The sequence below is a fragment of the Mirounga leonina genome, unplaced genomic scaffold (genome assembly GCF_011800145.1).
Source record: "Mirounga leonina isolate KUSES-001 unplaced genomic scaffold, KU_Mleo_1.0 Mir_53, whole genome shotgun sequence".
In the NCBI taxonomy this organism is placed as follows: domain Eukaryota; kingdom Metazoa; phylum Chordata; class Mammalia; order Carnivora; family Phocidae; genus Mirounga; species Mirounga leonina.
In genome coordinates, this window is record NW_023270807.1 from 76955168 (window position 1) to 76975499 (window position 20332).

The 20332-nt window shown below is 35.4% G+C and overlaps 1 protein-coding gene across 1 annotated transcript in view; it reads right to left on the reverse strand.

Annotated features, from left to right (window-relative positions):
* The window catches only part of TRDN (triadin), a 386087-nt gene that overhangs the window by 305479 nt on the left and 60276 nt on the right, over positions 1-20332 (reverse strand). The window contains exons 3-4 of the mRNA XM_034990493.1: positions 13504-13668; positions 12397-12429 (exon numbers count right to left, since the gene is read on the reverse strand). Coding sequence (XP_034846384.1) covers positions 12397-12429; positions 13504-13668 — 198 coding nt within the window. The remainder of the gene's footprint in view (positions 1-12396; positions 12430-13503; positions 13669-20332) is intronic.

The following is a 20332-nucleotide window of genomic DNA, read 5'->3' on the forward strand; positions in this document are numbered from 1 at the left end:
TTTGGTAGCCTAAAATGGAACTTTTAGGTGCAAGGGAGAATTTTCTGGTTCTCACAGTGTATTCTCCCTGTCCCACAGGAACATACAATTATTGAATAGACAAAAATCTTTAAAAATTCTCCAAATTAGAAGTGAAGATTAATTTCATTGGCTTGATTCCCCTTTTTCATCTTTAGGCTGTTTAATTTTTAATCAATATATAATCGTCTAAGCTCTATGTCTCCCACAGTGCCAGTGGTAATCATAGATCAACAGATTTCCCCAAGATTCTGAGCTCAACTTCCAAATATAATTTGGGAAGACAGGCCATGGCACTTAAAAATGGGAGGGTCAATAGCAGCAGCAATCAGTGGGATCAAATCAGTGAAAATAGATTGTGCCAAATGATTCCTAAGAATGACCTTATTTTGTAGTGAAGTCTTTCTGAGTTATTTTGTATGTTGCATATATTTTGCTTATGATAAATAGTTTTTATCTACTTATAACAAAGCTTATTGTTGAATAGTTTATAATTTCATTTAAGATTTACATGGCCAATTTAAAGCATATAATTTTTCTCTGATAATATAATACATTGTTAACAAATTAAAAATATTATCAATTCAAGATTTTAAAATGACAGACTCAAGAAGTTAAAAAGATAATCTCTGTCACGAAGGCAACCATCCTGATTCTTTTAGATAACAACCAAGTTTATTAAATTATTATGAGTGTTGTGGATTTCAATGAATGCTTTTTATCATTATGTTTTCTCTACATATCTCACAAGCAGTAGACAATATGAAATGCCTTCTTACAATTTTTCTTATTTTAATATTGAAAATTCAAATTATTCATTTGAACACAGAATCTCGATTTGTAAGATTTTGCCAATTGTGATTAGGACACAAAAGTCTAATTATGATGAATAACCAAGCAAGTCTAGTTATCCATTTAGTGGCTAATTAAGGATCGTTAAGGGGAAGTATTGTATTGAATTCTCAATATTTTAGAAAAACATTCTAAATGACATGTAGGTATTTGTACTTTCTATGATTTTTCTGATAATTTTTCTGTTATACTGATAAAACAAATTTTGAGGAAAGCACACTACTGACCATTAATGAAGAGTATAAAGAGGAATATTTTCTTTTCCTCAAAGCTACCTAGTGTTTGTGATTAAGTTGGCATACACTTCAGATATAGTGATAGACAAATAATTGAGAACAGTTTCCTTCAGGAATGTCGAATCCCATAAACATAAAAATGCTTTGGACCTTGATTTATTAGATTTGATTGCTTGATAAAGTTTTGTAAAATAAGCTCGACTTTTTCAAGAAAAACTGTAGTCGCAACACTGCATACTCTTGACCTCTACAAAAAATTTCAAAATAAATATGATGATACCTGTCCAACCTCATTTTTGCCATTAACTCAGTAATCTTAGGTTAATCCATTTTTATTCTTTGAATTGTATTTTTTCCATCTATAAAATGAGATACTATTTCCCATATGTTCATAAGCCAGACAGAGGTAGAAATGATAACAAGCAATACCTTTTATAAGATTATCCCTGGTGGACTTTATGGATTTGGATGACGTTTTGGCTGTGTTAGAATGTGTGTTTCATATTTGATGATATACTAGACAAAATCAATGTGGCTGTGCACCAGAGTCATCTGGGGAGATATTAAAATGTATTCTTGAGCTACAGCCCAAACTTAATCAATTAGTCTCTCGTGGTGAGGAAACTTTTAGGGATCTCCAATTTAAATAAGCTCTCGGGTGGTTTCAGAACCACAGTCAGAAGTAGGAACCACCGTCTAGACCAACATTCCTCAAATTTTAATGTGCATATGAGTCACCTGGGGATATTCCTAAAATGTAGATTTTGATTCATTTGGTCTAGATGAAGCCTGGTTCTGCAATTCTAAATCACTCCCAGATGATGCTGATGCTGCTGTTCCTTGGATCACACTTTGAGTTGCAAGCTCTAGTCCAGACAAAACTCTTGGTAAAATGATTAATATAAGACATCACAATTTAATCATAGAATCATAAAATATTACAGCTAGAAAGAACCTGGACATCAGTAAAATCCAGCCTCTTTGTTTTATGGATGTGAGAACTGAGAGCCACTGTGGTTAAGGGACTTAACCATAGCAGGTTAATAGCAGAAAGGGAAGCAATGCAAATATCTTCTCATCATATTCCTTCAAGTCTATCTCAATCATGTTTAAAATGTTGATGTGGTCAGCTGATGAGCATCAATTGTCAATAGTTATTCCAATAGCCTAGGGCAATGTGACAGTGTTATTAATTTAGTTTGCATTTTATCATTCATGGTTTGGTATTTTTTTAATGGTAAATTTATAGAGAAGAGCAGTCACTATGTATAAACAAAACATGCAATTATCCACTTATTTTCGACTCTCTCCCTTCCTGGTGTCACAACGCATAAAATCACTCATTTCTAGAATTAATCATTTGGGTTGCAATGGTACTCATCCTGGTTGTGAGTTAGAAACACATTGGGGAGGTTTTGAAAATACAACGGCTTAAGGCTTGACCCCTGGAGACTGTGGCTGGGTAAATCTGAAGTGGGAAGGGATCTGGGATTCCAAATCAAAAAGACGTCTGTGGCTTTCCTGCTGGACTTCATTATTGTAAGAGCATCCCTCCTCTAGTTTCAGGAACCAGTCCTTTTCCAATCTCAATATAAAAAGTTTGGGTGATGCTAAATGCATTCTTTACTCCCAAGGGTGAGTTTATTCCCTAAGTCTTGACAAAGCGTGTGCCGCAGGTCCCTGGCCAGCTGATTGGTTCCAAGAAGGGTGTGTTACTTGATACAAATCAATGAGAGTCCACTACATTGTTTTTGCTGAAATACTTGAGGAAAAGCACAGCCTCCTCTCTGAGTTGCTAAAGTAAAAAACGTTGGGCCTGAAGCTTCTGGCCCTCATAATTGCCACTAGAAGAGGAAAGTCAGCCTGAGAATTAAGCAGATGAAGGAAAGCAGGGTCAGGAGCAAAGAGAGAGGATTTACTAATCACGTTATTAAAAAACCTGTATCCAGCCATCCTTGAAGTCAGTTTTACTCTTGGATCTTTCAGTCACTCGAACCATTAAAGTACCCTTTCCATTAAGTCAGTTTGAAATCTATTTTGGTCTCTCGTCATTTGAATCTGATGCACAGAGTTGAGAAGCACTGGGAAGTTTTCTGTTTTGCTTTTTGTTTGTTTGTTTAATTTGTTTTATTTTTCAACAAACCATTCTAAATGAAAATACATAATCTGGACTATGTAACATTTTAAGCCATCTGTATTAAACCAATACCGCATTTCTTATGATTTTAAGAAAGGAAACCTACACAACTGGAGAGAAAAGAGTCTGGAATAACAGCTTCTCACTCAGACACTTCTCCATTACTTATCCAATGTGATTTACAGGAAAGACTGAAGCAACCCTCAGATCAGATTTTGGTGCCAACGTCAGGGTGAATAAGAAGGGTCTCTGAGACAACTCAACTCCAGCCCAACCATTTTATATATTTCTTGTCAGAGCAGGAATAATCTCAGTGCTTTTTTTGGGCATGTTCCTTCAGGCTCTGGTTTTACCTACTTATTATCTGTGGTAGTATTTACCTACTATTATTTACCTCCTATCATCCTGGTTCTAGCTTGCTTCCCTCAATAGAGGTGAGCTCTTTCTAGTAGCATAAGATACAAAAGTCACAGGGGTGCCTGGGTGGTTCAGTCGGTTAAGTGTCTGACTTCGGCTCAGGCCATGATCTCAGAGTCCTGGGATCATGCCCCACATTGGGCTCCCCGCTCAGTGGGGAGTCTACTTCTCCCTCTGTCCCTCCTCCTGCTCATGCACTCTGTCTCTCAAATAAATTTTTAAAAATCTTAAAAAAAAAAAAAGATACAAAAGTCACCAGGGGCACCTGGGTGGCTCAGTGGGTTAAGTGTCTGACTTCGGCTCAGGTCATGATCTTGGGGTCCTGGGATTGAGCCCCACTTTGGGCTCCCTGCTCAGTGGGGAGTCTGCTTCTCCCTCTGCTCCTCGCCCTCCTCATGCTCTCTCTCTCTCTCAAATAAATAAATAAAATCTTTTTTAAAAAGATACAAAAGTTGCCTGACCCGGTAGATCCAGAGTTCACTACAGCTGCAACCCCATGGAGAAGTGAATCTCTGGATCACTGACCAGATACATCTTCCTTCACCTCAGCCTCCTCAGACTTCTTTATTCTGAGTCCAACTCCAAGCCTGCTGCCTGTTCTCTTGGGGCTTTGTCCCCCTGCCACTGTGGGTCTGATCAATAATCAGAACAACAGGCAGAAGATAAAGCAGTGGGTTCCTTGTGTAGCCCAAGGGTAAAATGCAGCACTGCAGTTATGGAGCTGAGTTTTGATCCAGACTTACTAAGTGAAGGGGTCCAAAGATAAGTGTATCTACTTAACAAGGTTACTAGGGCCAACCTAGTCACCAGTATTCTGAGCCTATGAATATTAACAAGATTAGTCACCTTTCCATTTCCTCTCCTTTTTTCACTCACCATATTTTTCAGACACTTCATGCTCAGCCTGGTGCTAACCACTGAAGCTGCCAGTAAAGATGGATGCAACAAAATCTCTGGCAGGGAAACGTGTCCATCCATCTTACTCCCGATGACGTGATACAACCTTCTCAATGGCCTAATCCTAAAGTCTTGAATATTTATGATGCGCAAATTTCCTGGCTCTTCCTTATTCACCCTGACTGCAAAGAGCTATTGTGGGTTTCAATCAAGGGAGAAAAATACACAATGAAAGACCTGAGTTTAAATTTACTGGGTTCTTTTCAACCCAAGGAGCTTTAGGGAAATTTAAAAACATGACTATAAGGAGAATGTAATTTGTTCTGCTCTAAGTAGAGAAGAGCCTCTTCCTCTGCTGTTGACATGCATCAGGTAAAATCTCACAGAACATCAGCCTTCATACTTGGGTCCCATTCAAACTTAAGGACAGTTCCTTGTTTCAAAGAGCACATAATTAGGAAGCACGGAAATTCAAAGTAATGTAGTGAGGCATCTAGTTCTTTCCTATAAGGCAAGCAATGATTTAACACATAAGGCCACTATGCTCCTGAAATTGAAAAACAGTTCTTCCTTCCCAAAAAACTGAGTGTGTGTAGATCCAAATGACTAAAACTATTCTTTCTGAACTTTAAAACAAGATGTCTGAAAATGACATTATAAAATGTAACTTCTTGCTAGGGGACCATTATTGTCTTCTAAAATTACATATTCCAAAGGACGTAACTGCTGTAATGATTATTCTTATATACAGAGTTACTACAGACCGAGATTTAACTAAGAATAAACTGTAAAAAGGAGTAAGTATATTCATTATGTTGCACTTGGAAATGTTAGCACAAAAAATTTAAAAAGCTATATCTCCACTAAAGAATTATACTCTCTGTAAATGTTTACCCAATCTGAAAAGTCAGCATCACATAAATACCAATATAGAAGTATGAAAGCAAAATCATACTAGGTTTATGACAAACCGATACTTTATTTTTGAAAAAGAAATAGAAAAATACCAACACCTGTTATGAATGGAGATATATTTTTAACTTTGCTTTAAGAATACTGGATTTTCTCTCTCTCTCTCTCTCTCCCTCTCCCTCTCCCCTTCCCTCACAGCCTCCCTCACTTTGTCTCTCCTTCTCTGTATCTGTGTTGGCAAGCCTGTGATTAGCTTTGACTTGGGAGTATTTATGAGTAATTAAGAGAATTAAATTTATGTATTTTTATTATATTTCTATTTTTGCCTAAATAGCTTTATTCATTTGCAATATAGTTATCATTATTCATTTTTCATCCTCCTTAAGTTCAGCTGTATATGATCACCTCATCATTATCAAATATGCAATGCCCAAATTATTTTATCTCATTTACTATCTCAATTGCTCATCTATTCATTAAACTCTTTAATAAGGTCTTTTCAGTACATTATACTAAATAAGATGATCTTTGACTCATTTGCAATCATTTTGGCTATAGAATACAATGTTACATTGATCTTGCTATTAGTAAGGAATAATTAACTTTATTAGGCATATCACATAAAAGCTCCATTACCGTCATTTATTTTTTATCTTACTCTTCTAAAGATTTTATTTATTTACTTAAGAGAGAGAGTGAGAGAAAGAGAGAAAGCAGGAGCAGTGGGAGGGCCAGAGGGAGAAAAAGAAGCATACTCCCCACTGAGCAGGGAGCCTGATGTGGGGTTTGGTCCCAGGACCCTGGGATCATGACCTGAGCTGAAGGCAGACGTTTAACTGGCTGAGCCACCCAGGCGCCCCTATTTATTATCTTATTTAACAAACTTTTATCATCAACTTTTGGGATGCTGTACACAAAGACTTATATGTTCTCCTCTGCCTAGCATGTTGCTTGACACGTAGAAAACACTTGAAAAACAAACTTACTGAAGGGATAAAACATGTCAGTGTTCTGAAATAGCGATTATTTAAGGATACGCATTGTTGACTACAGTCGAACCTTGGGCCTTCATGCTCTGTTCTCACTCAGAATCCTCAGGTCATCCAGAACACAAAATGTTCATTTTCATTACAGAGACATTAATTTTTTTTTACTTTGACATTACCTTAGAAAACTTTGGGAAACTGCATCTCCTTCTATATTTTGAAGATAACTTCTAAATGTTTTTATCGTAAGTCAAAAAGTTACAATTAATAGATTATTATAAATTTTGAATTTTGAAAATAAATTGCTTCATCTAGTTAAAAAATCAGGTTGATGGACTCTAAATACCATAATATTTTGAGATTCTGCATTACGGATTTAAAATAACAAACAAGCTTTTTTAACATCTGGAAATTGTATAATTTTCCTTTTTTTCTTTTGGAATTCACATTTTCATTCCATTTCTCTCACAAAATTTTATTCAAGAACAATATATTTTTATCATTGGAAATTTTTTCTTGATTATACTATCACACTTCTCTAGAAAAAAATTATATATTGAAATTTAGAATTTCTTTTATATCCCCTGATTATAAGAATCTAAAGGTTAATACCTCACAAATTTTCATAAAGTATTAAATCTGAACAGCAAAATTTTATTAGAAAGGCATCTATCTCTTTGTGAGATACATACAACTTTAATTAGTTCTTGTATTTGTGGATATGATTTACAGATGGAATTAGGTAAGATTCAATGACAAATCTAACCCTTTTGTTTACTTTTAAAGACACAAATGTTGAGAAGCCTTTTGAGCAGGCATGCACACCTGCATACATATGCCTCATGCATGTACATGTATACAGAGCTACACATACATGCACCCACACAAACACAGAGATGACACTTTTATTTTGGTAAGGTTATTTATTTTTTTCAATCTTCTTCCAAGTAATGATAAAATAACATAGGGAATCAACAAGGAATTTATTTTCAATGATCTCTCAGCTGAGTAACTAATGCCTTCTTCAGTTATATTGGAAACAAAAATTTGAAAAACACATGACTTACAAAAGGTTTGTTACTCAATTCTGAGAGTCATTTACTTTCTGAATTTCCTGGAAGTAAAATGATTTTATCAGACTCACCAAAGGACTGCTAGATATTTCTACTACTCTTACTCAGGAGTACCCTGTGTAGCCAACCAATACATTCAGAAAGGGTGAAGAAAAATCAAAATATTATAAATGGTAATGATTCTGGATAAAACGATATTGTCTTATGTACCTTGAAATGCATGTCTTACTTTAGGTATATTTCATCTAGACCTTGGATGCTGCTCACTTTATTAATAAAAAATGTTTGCCATGTTAGCTAATGGGACCAGCCTTTGTTTTCGAGCCTCTTACTCAAATCAAATTCACCTCTCTCAAAAAATGTAATTTTGTTTTGCAGTTCAAAAAATTTTAGTTTGCATCTGGAGGAAATTATTAAGAAAGCATAAATTTTGCAACACACCTGGGAGATACGTTATTAAAAGTAGATGAAAAGATTAAAATGACATAGATTTAATATAATAAATTTATTTTGAAAATAAGTTATAAAAACCAATATTCGATTGTACATTATTTTATTTGTACTAATGTCATGTAATCTAGAGGTAAGGTTTTAAACTGTTTGTGAAACCAAGATATGATAAAGAGTTTGACATTTCAGCAATATATGTGTGAGGGGGATATCAAATTCTAATGTTTTACTTTTGGGACTAAATAAATGTTTCAAATATAAAAGAAATAACTTTAATACTTTTGTTAGCTACCATCAAGTTGTATAATTATTAAGGAAAAGAGACTATGTGTTAAATATATACATTTACATATATATATAACCAATAGCTAGCATATAACTTTATATTTTTTATTAATAGGAGGTAAAAATACATATAAATAACATATAATGAATAAATGATACATAATGTAATATGCATATATACATACATACTTTCTTTTTTTTTAATTTTTATTTATTTATTTGACAGAGAGAGACACAGCGAGAGAGGGAACACAAGCAGGGGGAGTGGGAGAGGGAGAAGCAGGCTTCCCACGGAGCAGGGAGCCCGATGTGGGGCTCGATCCCAGGACCCCGGGATCATGACCTGAGCCGAAGGCAGTCGCTTAACCGACTGAGCCACCCAGGCGCCCTACATACATACTTTCATATATGTATATAGAGAGAGTAAATTAGGTCTGCAAATAGCATCTGACTTAATTTTTTGTCAATAGGAGATACAAAATATTAAACATCTTACATTAGCTAAATAAGATGAGGTTTGACTACAATTAAATGTTTTATAATATAATTACATAAAGTATGTTTTAAATTCCTTTTTGAACAATACAGAATTAATCTGAAAGTTATCACAGAAATGTGGCCTCTCTGGGTTTAGTCAATGCATCTTTAAAAGTTTGGTTGTGTCAGAACATATCCCAGTTATATTTAAAAGAATCAGTGTCACCAACCTACAGTGCTGTGGTTGTTTCAAAGTGCTCTTTCAAGCCAATGGCACTTCCTAAGAGCAAGTATTGATAATAAATGAAAAGAATTACTTACATTTAAATTTTTAAAAGGCATTTTTAGCTTTCAGTATTTCTTAACTATATTCTTTTTGCTTTGCTGTCATGAGAATCTTCCTCAAGAGCAGTGCAATCTTTCACATTATTCAGCTAAATAAAAGGCAAAGTCATGAAATGAAACTTATCATTGCTCCAGTCTCCTCCACTCCACCATATCTTTGGCGTCAGACCATCCCATCACGAAAAAGAGCCTTTGTGTATCAGTACCATGATTCTCCTTTAGCAGATGTATGCAGGACAGAAAGGCCTATTGGTCTTTTGGGTGAGCATTATAGCAATTTTAGGATGGGTGAAGGCTATTTCTTTATATTGTAAAGTGGAAGTACTGTTAGGACCTTAGATGTGTTTTCAGGCAAATCTATGTTTGGAAAGCATACAAATATAATTTCAGTCCTTTATAGCTATCTGCACTTTTGTATCCCTTGGAAAGTGAGGAGTTAACATCCAAGATGTACACCTTCCAGTGAAGAAGCTATACAACAGGAGATTCCAGAAAACCAAAGCACACCTACCATACAAAACACGTAATTGTTTCAGGAACTATGATCTACAATGGTACTTGTTTTTCATAATTGTAAGTTTTAAATAATTATATAAAAAATATACAATGTTTTATAATGATTCAGTGCCTTGGACTCTCACTGTGTAGTGTTTGGTAATAGAACTTACTATTTTAAAATTTTGACAAGCTGAAAAATAAAGATGCATAAAGACACTAGGTACTACATCTCATACCCTAATGCTGTATTTATACATAAGCCACAGAATTGCAGACCCCAAAATTTCATCCATGTTAATAATCTATTTAATATCAATCCTGCAACCCTGAGATTAGTTGACTAGACCATTATTCCACATCAACTTAGAACTGCAAACTCCACCTATAAATAACAGGGTGGTTGAGTTTTTATTTTGATGAAAATAGCAACTGGACAAATGAAACTAAGATTTTAAGTGCATTTAAATAAAATGCTTCATAAAGACACAGGACAGTTGAATAAACAATACCACAGTCTGATAATTTAGGTAATACAAAATGGCTAAATATTATTGAATATATCCGAATGTAGAGAGAGTATTCATGAGGAGATCAATAAAGAGTCATTTAAATGGATGAAAATGAAATGTTTTAGGAGACTGTTATTCTGGATTACCAAAAAATGTATACTTTTTAAACCACAATTTTTAAATATGAAAATGTATTAAAAAATCCATCACAAAATAAGGATAAGTTCATAGCATCTTTTCTCTAATAATAATATCTAAAATACACCTTTTAAAACAGAATATAATTAGAAATGTTCTGCAAATATTACATACTGCTTTAAAATTCTCATTGCCTCTACGACACTACAATGGAAAAGCTTATAAATAAAAAATAATAATTATAATGAAATATATTTCCTTCAATCCACTTCAACCAATATTCATTATTACCTAGCTTCTATACCCAAGGTAGGATATAGAAGATGTTTCCTTAGATGTCCATTTTCTCATGCAACTTTGTGAATAATATTATTAAGAAAATATATTCAGATGATTTTAAGTCAATTCTTCTTTAACTAATCCTTCAAGACATTAGTGTACATGGTTTTAAACACATAGATCACTTAGACTTTTTTTTTTTCACTTAGACTGTTTTAACTAATGAGCATTACTGACATCTTTCTCGAAAGTATCCCTAATGACTATTTAATAGTTTTTCTGTTGATTTTATAAAACAAGGCAATAATTTTAAGAATAATAATTAAGCAGCTTTGTGTGGATTTGCAATTTGTGCTAATCATTACATGAAACAATTTTGAAATAATCCCACAGAGAAATTCAAATCAAAAGGAAAGAACAGATTCTTTATTAAATTCTAGATATTGATTTATGGAGAATATGGTCTTATGATATTTCTGTAGAATTCAATTTATAAGTAAGAAGATATTATTTGTTTTTCTCTCTTCCATTTCCAATTAAAACACATTATACATAAACTGTTGTTTCCCGATAATGACTGGTAATTCATTAGCTTAAACTTCCACTATGTTCTAGGCTCTATCCATTGGAAGTCAGCTATAAAAATACTGTTTCTAACCTCAAGAATTTTATAAATGAATTCTAGAATTCTAGAATCTCTAAACCTGGATTTGATGGCTGAACTATGGCTTGAGTTCTCATCCTGGATTTGTGATCAAGAAACCTGTCTTCTCCTCTCGATAACTTCATAAACACTTTTCGTTTCTGGCTTTCCCACATTTGGGTTTCACTAGTTTAGCTCTCATTTGTTGGACAAGTTACAAATTCAGATTTTCCAAATTAACATACACTAAGTGGATTTTACCCCAGATAAGGAGATAATCATCATCTGTTAGGACAAGGCTGAAGCTCCAAATTCGGATCCCACTCTTTGCATCTACAGTAGGTCTGGGCAGATAGCAACAGAAGCCGGCAAATTCTCCCCTGGAGTAAACACTCCTAAAAGCCTGCTGCTGAACATGTGCAGCAATAACTAAAACATCACAACTGTATCAAGTCTGGCTGTGTGTTGGCTGTTTGTCTCTGACACCAACTATACCTTAGGGATGGTATCCCTTCTCTTTATTGTCCCTTCTAGACAATTCTTACTCCTTCCTATAAAAATACTTGCCCTGTGAGGCTCTTGCCCCGTAGCTATACCAGTTTTTCCTGGTCATATTGCTTCCATCTTTTGGATTTGTGATCATCCCAGTCAGTTATGGAAGAGCCTAGCAAGATCTACTTCTGCAAGAAATCTGTCTATTCCACATCCAAGTACATCCAAGTAACTCTATTCCTTTGGGATTATACATGACACATACTGACTGGATAGGTCTTTGCCTCCAAGATTATTCTTTTCTATACTATTTCACACACCCTGTCCCCTACTTACCACCTAAAAATGAAGAATACTAATAGTGACAATAAAATGAGGAAATGAATAAAAATGTTAAATCAATAAATCTGGCCACAGTGAGAATAAAGATCATGGGCATCATCATCTTCTGGGCCATTTCTGAGGCTACAGAATTCACTCCTCATTCCTGATTCCAAATCCCATGGATCTGTGTGTAGATGGATTTGCACATCTCCTGAAGAAGGCATCAATTAAATAATAAACTGAAAAATAGCGAGATCAGTTTCATTGGAAAGAATCAAGTATTTCTCTACCTAACTATAAATCTCGATCTAATCATTAAACAAAAACCGCACATTAAAAATAAATTAAGGCTACAACTCATGTAAAATATATGTGAATCATGCTGAAAATCAACATTACCACATTTTTAAAAGGTGAAAACAACCAACCTTTTTGTTTCAAGGGAGGCTCCTCTATTTCTCCTAAACCAAGACAAAAACAGTAAATTAGAAAAACTTTTAGCATAGCATAATACTGCCTCTCTCTTTTCCCATTTTCTTTTGTTTATTAAAAAACCCGTCTATTAGTTTTGACATTAGTAGTCCTTATATTACTTTGCCTCCCAAATTCCAGTTTTTAAGTATAAACTTTGTGTATGTACATTTATGTGAGATAGTTTCACTTTTATGAGTTCAATAAAATCGTGGCAGCAATCCAAATTATACATTACAGTTCATATATCATGTTCATTTCAGTTCTCTATTGTCCGTCTCAACCTCTCACTGGGGCCAAACAAATACAAATTCAGACAAAGTCATAAAGAGGGCTAAAATAATAAGAGCTTTCCTGGTAGTCAAGGCTGAATACATGATTTCTGATGACTAAGGCTGACCCTAAAAAATGTCATGTAAAAGACAGACTCAATGCTTTGTTCTTTTCACATCCACTCAATAGTAGTTTATGTATGGTTGGAGTTTATTTCCTTTTGTTTATTAATATATATGAGAGAGTACATAGGTTAGTTGCATAATTGTTGTGACATTTAGAATATGTCCCTCCATTCTACACCTCCATTTGCTTCAATAAATTTGCTTTTGATTATGATTTTAATGTAACTGCTTTCTATTTGATCATGAGTATGACTTACATGTATAAAACATATGTCATCTATTATTGTTGTTATTTCAGTCTTCCTAAGGATAAACTTGAGAAATAGCTACTATTTTTTTCCCCAAAGAAACATATAAACTGTGAGGGTTTTTTGTGAGTTTGTAGTAGTGCATAGTAAGACCCTCTCTACTATAGCGCTACCCAAATGGTAGCATTTAATTTTGACATCTTTGCCATAATGGCAGATGAGCTGTAAGATGAAAGCCAAATAGGGACCAATTTACTGAGTTTGGTAGTCTGTTGATTATGCTGTTAGAACTCAGAAGCGTATTCATTTTGGTTTAACCTGACCCCAGCGCTCATATGTGTTTAAACTTAAGCAAACCACCATAATGCATAACTAATATTGTTCTGAGAAGTTAGGTGTGTCTCTATGCTCTTTGTACCTTTATCAGTGTCCTCATCCCGATCATCATCATCTTCTTCATCACCCTCAGACGAGATGATATCAGACAACAAAGAAAAGAAGCCATAGACCCAGTCCGTGGTTTCTTCCACAGCATCATGTACAAGTTTCAGAGGATCTGAGCCAATCTTGGAAATTGAGCTCGCTAGAAGTAATTAAAAACAAGAGAGAAATTTTACAACCATTCCCCCAAAAACTAAGAAAAGCTGTTTATCCTGATTTGTGCCTTTGACACAAAATATGTCAATTTCGTAAATGTAAATGTCTCTTGGCTACAATTTTTTGGGGGGCTCAGAAATAGAAACTATGTTTTGTCACAGTATGCATGTGTATTCAATTAAAAAGAAAAGTTACTGAATACTTATGGTACTGGACCCTATGAGGTTAACAAAAAAGAAATTGCCCTTGAGAAGTTTATAATATAAATAAGAGTTTAATACAGGGCAAAATTAGGAATGGAGTGAAATAATGTACATCTATGTTATTCAAATTGCAATATACACCCTAAGTTATGGATGTTTGGGAGCAGAAGATATCACCATTGGCCCATATTATACTGGAAAGCATCATGGAGAAGATGCCTCTAAATTTGCAGGCAAACAAGAAGTGCCAAGTAGACATAAGTAGCTGTGACTCAAGTAAGACTGATAGGTCCATTTATTATAACTTGGGGTGCATCAGGAAAAATCTGGAATTGTCAAGGTAGTATTCATAGCAGGTTCCAACTAGATTCAATTTGTTTATCCTTGTTAGGCATCCCAGTACCTGAAAATAAAAAGTATTTAAATGTCTAGTAACTTTAGTAGATAGAATTAGGGAAAACTGAAGTCTATAAATCTTCCATTTTTTTATATCTTAGGAGATAGAAACTTTTTGCCAAATGAAAGAGTGAAAAATAAAAATCCAAGCAAATAGACATAATAGATATTTCCAAAATGTTGTCCTTCTCATTTTAATTATATGAAAATTACTCTGAGGTGGCAAGGACAGCCTCTAATATCTAATTGAAGAGGCGATCTATCTAAAAATATGGTATAAGTTGCAACTGATTTTTCATCAATCTAAATTAAATTTTAGATTTATGTTTTCCTTAAGTTTAAAAACTATTTTAGCTTTTCAGATATTTTTCTTCCTTTGATATCTTAAAAAACTAGAATTATATCAATATATGATATTATTTAAAGGTTAAGGACTCTAAAATTAGGCTTCTATTCTGATGGAGACAGGAAGTCACTGGAAGGTTAGAGTAAAGGAATGAAGTAATTTGACTTATGTAACTTCATTCTCTGTGTTGAGGACTGAAAGAATGCCAGGTTGAAAATAGGGAGATCAGTAAGAGCCAAATGAAATAAGCACAGGGAAAGATGATGGTGATTTCTATCAGGATGATAGTGTGTGTGTGAAATATGGCCATTTTCTGAATGTATTTAAGATAGAATTAATCATATAAGCTTACAGTTTGGCTCCTGGGTGTGAAAGAAACAGAGGGTTACAGGATAACTTCAGGGTTTTTGGCATGAAAAACTGGCATGATGGAAATGCCACTTGCTGAAATGGGGAGGTCTGGAGAGAAAAAGGGTTTTTTAGGGGTAGTATAAAAATATCCAAGCTTTAGAATTCTCAAACTTGAGTTGCCTATTAGACATCTATGTGGAGATGTAGATGTTTGTACCACCCAATATGACCTACAAAAGAGAATTCTCAGCTAAAGATAAAAATTTAGGAGTTCAGCAGAGGATAGAAGTTATCCAAAATCATGGTACTGAATGATATCACCAAGGAAGTGGACCCAGGAACATACTAACATTTAGAAGACAGAGAGATCAGTCAGAGGGATGAACCAGCAATTGATTATGACAAGGAGAGATGAGAGAGATGGAGACAGAGATATATACACACACATCCAGAGAGAGAGAGAGAGAAGCAGAAAAAAAAGAGTGTAATGTCTTAGATGTCAAGTGAGGAAATTGTCTTGAGGAGGGTACAGTGATCAACTGGCAAATGCTGCTGATAGGTCAAGTAAGATGAAGACTGAGAATAGACCTTTACATTTAATGATGAGGATGTCATTGGTGACCTTCAAAGGGCTGTTTCAGTGGAATGCATTCAAGACCAAATGGGAAGAATTTAGAAGTGGTAAATACACCTTACTATAAATGACAGAGTTTGGGCAATGTTTGAAGAGTACTAGAATCATAGTGGGTTTTCTGTTGTTTAACACTGTTAAAATGGAAAGAATATTCCATTTTACACCTATGGGTAAGATCCTACAGAAAGGGAAAAAGTGTGTGCTCGCTTAGACAGCACATATACTAGAAAGGGGAAAAGTGATATGAGAGAAAGGATTTCCGGGGAAATTTTAATTTTATCTTTTATTTCAGGGGATTCACAACCCATCCAAGGATGCCAAGTTACAAAATGTTGGTTTCAGGGAAACTTATCTCCATGATTCAGTGACAATGTAACTTTACTCTTTGGACCTTATTTTACTGCATTCTGGAGAGTTTCATATGAGCAAGATATGGTAGTCTGAATGATGAGATTAAACCTTAGAGAAAGGAAATGAAATGGAATTTTATAATTGCAATTGAAAAATTTTAAAGAACTGTATATAAGGAACTGGATTGTAATGGCACCATTAATGTATTTTTTAGCACTAGTATATTTTATATCTAATGGAAGAATATGGCAAATGGGATTTTTATGATCTGAATAGATTGAAACCATTTCCCCATTTCCCTTTCTTCTAAATGTTCACTGAGGAACTTAACAATAAAAATCCAACAAAATAGATATCAGTTTAATTATCCTTATGCCTAAATGCACTATATATACACTCTGCAGACATGTATATTGCTTGGTTCTAAAATAGCCAAACCAGGATGTTTTCATGAAGTCAATGTTGCTGGCTTGAGATCAGCCTCTGATTTTTAGTTATGTGGACAACAACTTTAAAAACATCGATATAGATGTATATACAGATAATAGATACAGATTATAGGTATAACTTAAATAAGACAGTAGTTCTCAAGTTGATTCTAACTCCCTCTCTCGGATATCATCACATCCATATTATATCAATGGGAATAATACTATACAATGCAACTAAACCTTTTATTGATGTGGGGTTTTTTTTTAATTATATTTTCTTACTTCTCATGTTTCCATGAGTTAAATTAAATATATTACATTGAGGATCATCATAAAAATAATAGTAGCTAACACTTAGTGTATATCACCTGCCAGATACTACTCTAAGAACTTTATTTATATTAACCCACATTTCCCTTTCAATAACCTAATGAGATAGCTATATTATTTTATCTCTCTTTTAAATATAAGAAAACTAAGGTTTTGCTATATTGCTATCAACAAACAAAAATGTCAACTCACAATTTGTTCTAGAGTCAGATATTGGATGAGAGATTCTGGGAGGGGTTTTCTTGCCGTTAAAAGGGGAAACAAGGACTTTGTTACATGGGAGCATAAAGCCTGGAGCTGCTGTAACCACCTTATAACCATAAAGACAGCAGCTGATTCACTGAAGAAGGCAAAGGTTAAAAATGAAAGAACTTGAGTCCACATGACATTGCTGAAGCATTGAATTATCCAATCTTGGAATAATCGCCCTACTTCCAGAGCTTCTGTTATGTGAGATAAGAAATGTTTCTCAGTTTTCAAGTCACTCTTAATTGTATCTTATATTTCTTACAGAAAAATATACCACCAGATGCAGGGGAAACTGCTCTAGGCTCCTTATGATCAGTAACTGGATTCTTGGCACTGATAAAAGAGTGCCAAGAGAGGCAAGGAAAAGTTTAAAGTTAAATATGATTTTTATTGGTCCTCTGTCTTTGAAGCCAAACTATACAGATACTTAAGTTTCTAAATGGAAACATACATGGGAAATTAAATTAGTCATTTTCTCTGCTTTCCTCCTAAAGAACCAAGTCCAGGTTTTTGCCATTATCCTTGACCATCAGTCTTACATTCTTTAATTTATATTAGACGCTTCTTTATCTTTCAAATCCCGACAAACAAAAAAGCAAATAACAGTTACAAGCTTGGGTTCTGAGCTCAGACTGACAGCATTCAAGTTCAGGCCTCCCACCTAGTACCATGCCAGGCCATATTGGAGGCAGAGACAGAAGGAAAATTCGGTAATAATAATCCTGTCTTTATTTAAATTTTGATACTTTATTCATTGCAGATTTTTGAATTAATTTTGAAATTTTAAATATTGCATTAAAATAATATACATCTTAATTACTGAGTTTTTCCGAGTCCTTATATTTTGCATCCAACGTGAGTGCATCACTCACCTCACTCTAGTCCTGGTGCTCCCCCCATGGGTAGCTGTATGATGTTGAGAAGATCAACTTTTTCCATGCCTGTAAAGTTCATTGATGCTTATGCTTTTCCAAAGTCACTATTCTAAAGTCACCCCTTCATACCTGTTATCTTTATATTCAGCTTTCTCATATTCCAATTTATAACATACCCAGTTCTAGCAAACAGTATTATATAGTGGGAAAAAATGTTTTTTTCTGTGCTTCAGTTTGTTGAACTGTAAAATGACAATAAGAGTAATGATACTTATCTCACAAGGTTGTTATGATTATTATATGAGATAATACATTTGAAGCACCCAGTATGGTACCTGGTAATTAATAAATGTCAATGTGGAGAAACAAGCAAGATTGTCTTTGAATCTTGAATGAGCCAGAGGTTCTTTTCCATTTGCTAGCTGGGGCAGTGGCTTTTCCTCCCCTTAGCAACAAGCTCTGTGTATGATCTCAGCTTCAACTCAGGTCTCCAAATACTGCACAACAGTCATTTCCATATACCCCTACATCTCTGGGTCCTAAATTCCCACTGCATGGTATCCATTCCCAAAGGAATTACCCTCCCAACTATAAGCTGCCCTCATGCATATCTTATCAGAAGAAACAGCAACTCAGAGGTGGGGTAGATTTGCTCATCTGCATCTGTCTGAGCCACTCCAAAGGATGGTGATTGAAGAGGAATCCCAGGCATCTTCTGACCCTTTTGCCCATGAGTCCCTGTCTGCACCAGATGGTATTTATTGAATTTTACTCAAACTCACTGTATATAAACTCCTTGGTATAGAGCCCCTAAAGCAGTGTAAAGGAAATAGTAAATGTTATTAATTCAACTTCCAGAGCCATTTAATTCAAACATATGGAGTACCATGAATGTAGACTGTTAACAAATATTGTCTTGTGATCATTCAGTCACTACATTGTCACAAGCCACCTTGGCAGGGTCTGTGAAATCCAAACTGCTTTTATCAGAACTCATGAAAGAACTAGTGACTGTCCCTTACCTCCCAGAAAATATTCACATTTAAATATTTGGATCTAAACTGAAGTAAGGGCTTTTAAAAGTGTCACAGATGCTGCCCCAACTAGAAAAAATTCAATTTGTATGTATGCTGATGTGTGTACCTTGCACACAGGAGCATCCAAATGAAATTGACTAGGTGAGATGGTATAGGCTTGTAAGCCCCTCAAATGACCCCAGATCATTTGAGGACTGCACTGAGGTTAAGGACGGCCAGGCAGGCCTGGGCCAGGAGGAGAAAATGTTCTCTTCCCCTTACCTCATGTTGCAAGGCCTAAATGCCTGGATCAGCAGGAAGTGGCTCTTGCCTAGCTTAAAGTGTGCTTTTCTAAACAGAAGTGTTCTTTCTAAAGACAAAGAACATGTTGTCTCCAAAGGAAGAATGGCTAAGAGAATTCTTTATTCTGCAAGCATAAACAGGGTGTATTTTGTTCTTATTGCATTTCGTGTATATTTTACTTCACGGATGTTGGGTTGATACTTTAAGTATACATTGTTATGTTTATCTGATCACTGCGAGTATATAGCTATGTGAGAAATAAACGGCAGTATGCAGTTGCAAGTGCTGCCTTTGCTCTGCATCCCCTGTGTCCTGGTGATTTCGTAGACCCTTACCCAGGGACCCCAACGCACTAGACGTTGACAATTGGCGCCCGAACAGGGACCCTGAAGGACGTTCAGGAAGGAGGATGGACGGACCTGTTCCTGGCTCCCCGCGCGATGGATCCGGTCGAGGGCCAATTCGAACGGCACCGTATCCCACCAGACGACGGATGGGGAATCCAGACCAAGATGAACTTCCATTACAGGCCATGGCACATCTGAATTTGGGAGGACGACGTCGCCATCGGCAGATATTTGCTACTGCTTTGCCGACTTGGGGGCAAATTAAAAAGCTTAGTGGGGAAGGGCAAAAAATCCTGCAGCGAACGGGGAAGGCTTGTACGCCTGAAAATTTATTTTTGGCTATGTGTGCCTTGCTTACTGTATCAGATGCCGCTGCGTTGGCCAATTTACTTCTTAAGCAACTTGAGGGACTAGATCCAAAAGGTATTATTCAGAGTTTGGGGCATACTGCCGGAGGAATGGGATTTGTATTGTTGGTTGTTATCTTATGCTTTATGCTGTTGCATTTTTGCTATCTAAAGCCTTCCCAGAATTCTGTGGCCATCCTTTGGAGGGCACTTTTATTAAAACAAAAGAAAAAAGAAGGAATTGAGATGGTATAGGCCCTTGCAGGCCCAGATCATTTGAGGACTGCACTGAGGTTAAGGACGGCCAGGCAGGCCTGGGCCAGGAGGAGAAAATGTTCTCTTCCCCTTACCTCATGTTGCAAGGCCTAAATGCCTGGATCAGCAGGAAGTGGCTCTTGCCTAGCTTAAAGTGTGCTTTTCTAAACAGAAGTGTTCTTTCTAAAGACAAAGAACATGTTGTCTCCAAAGGAA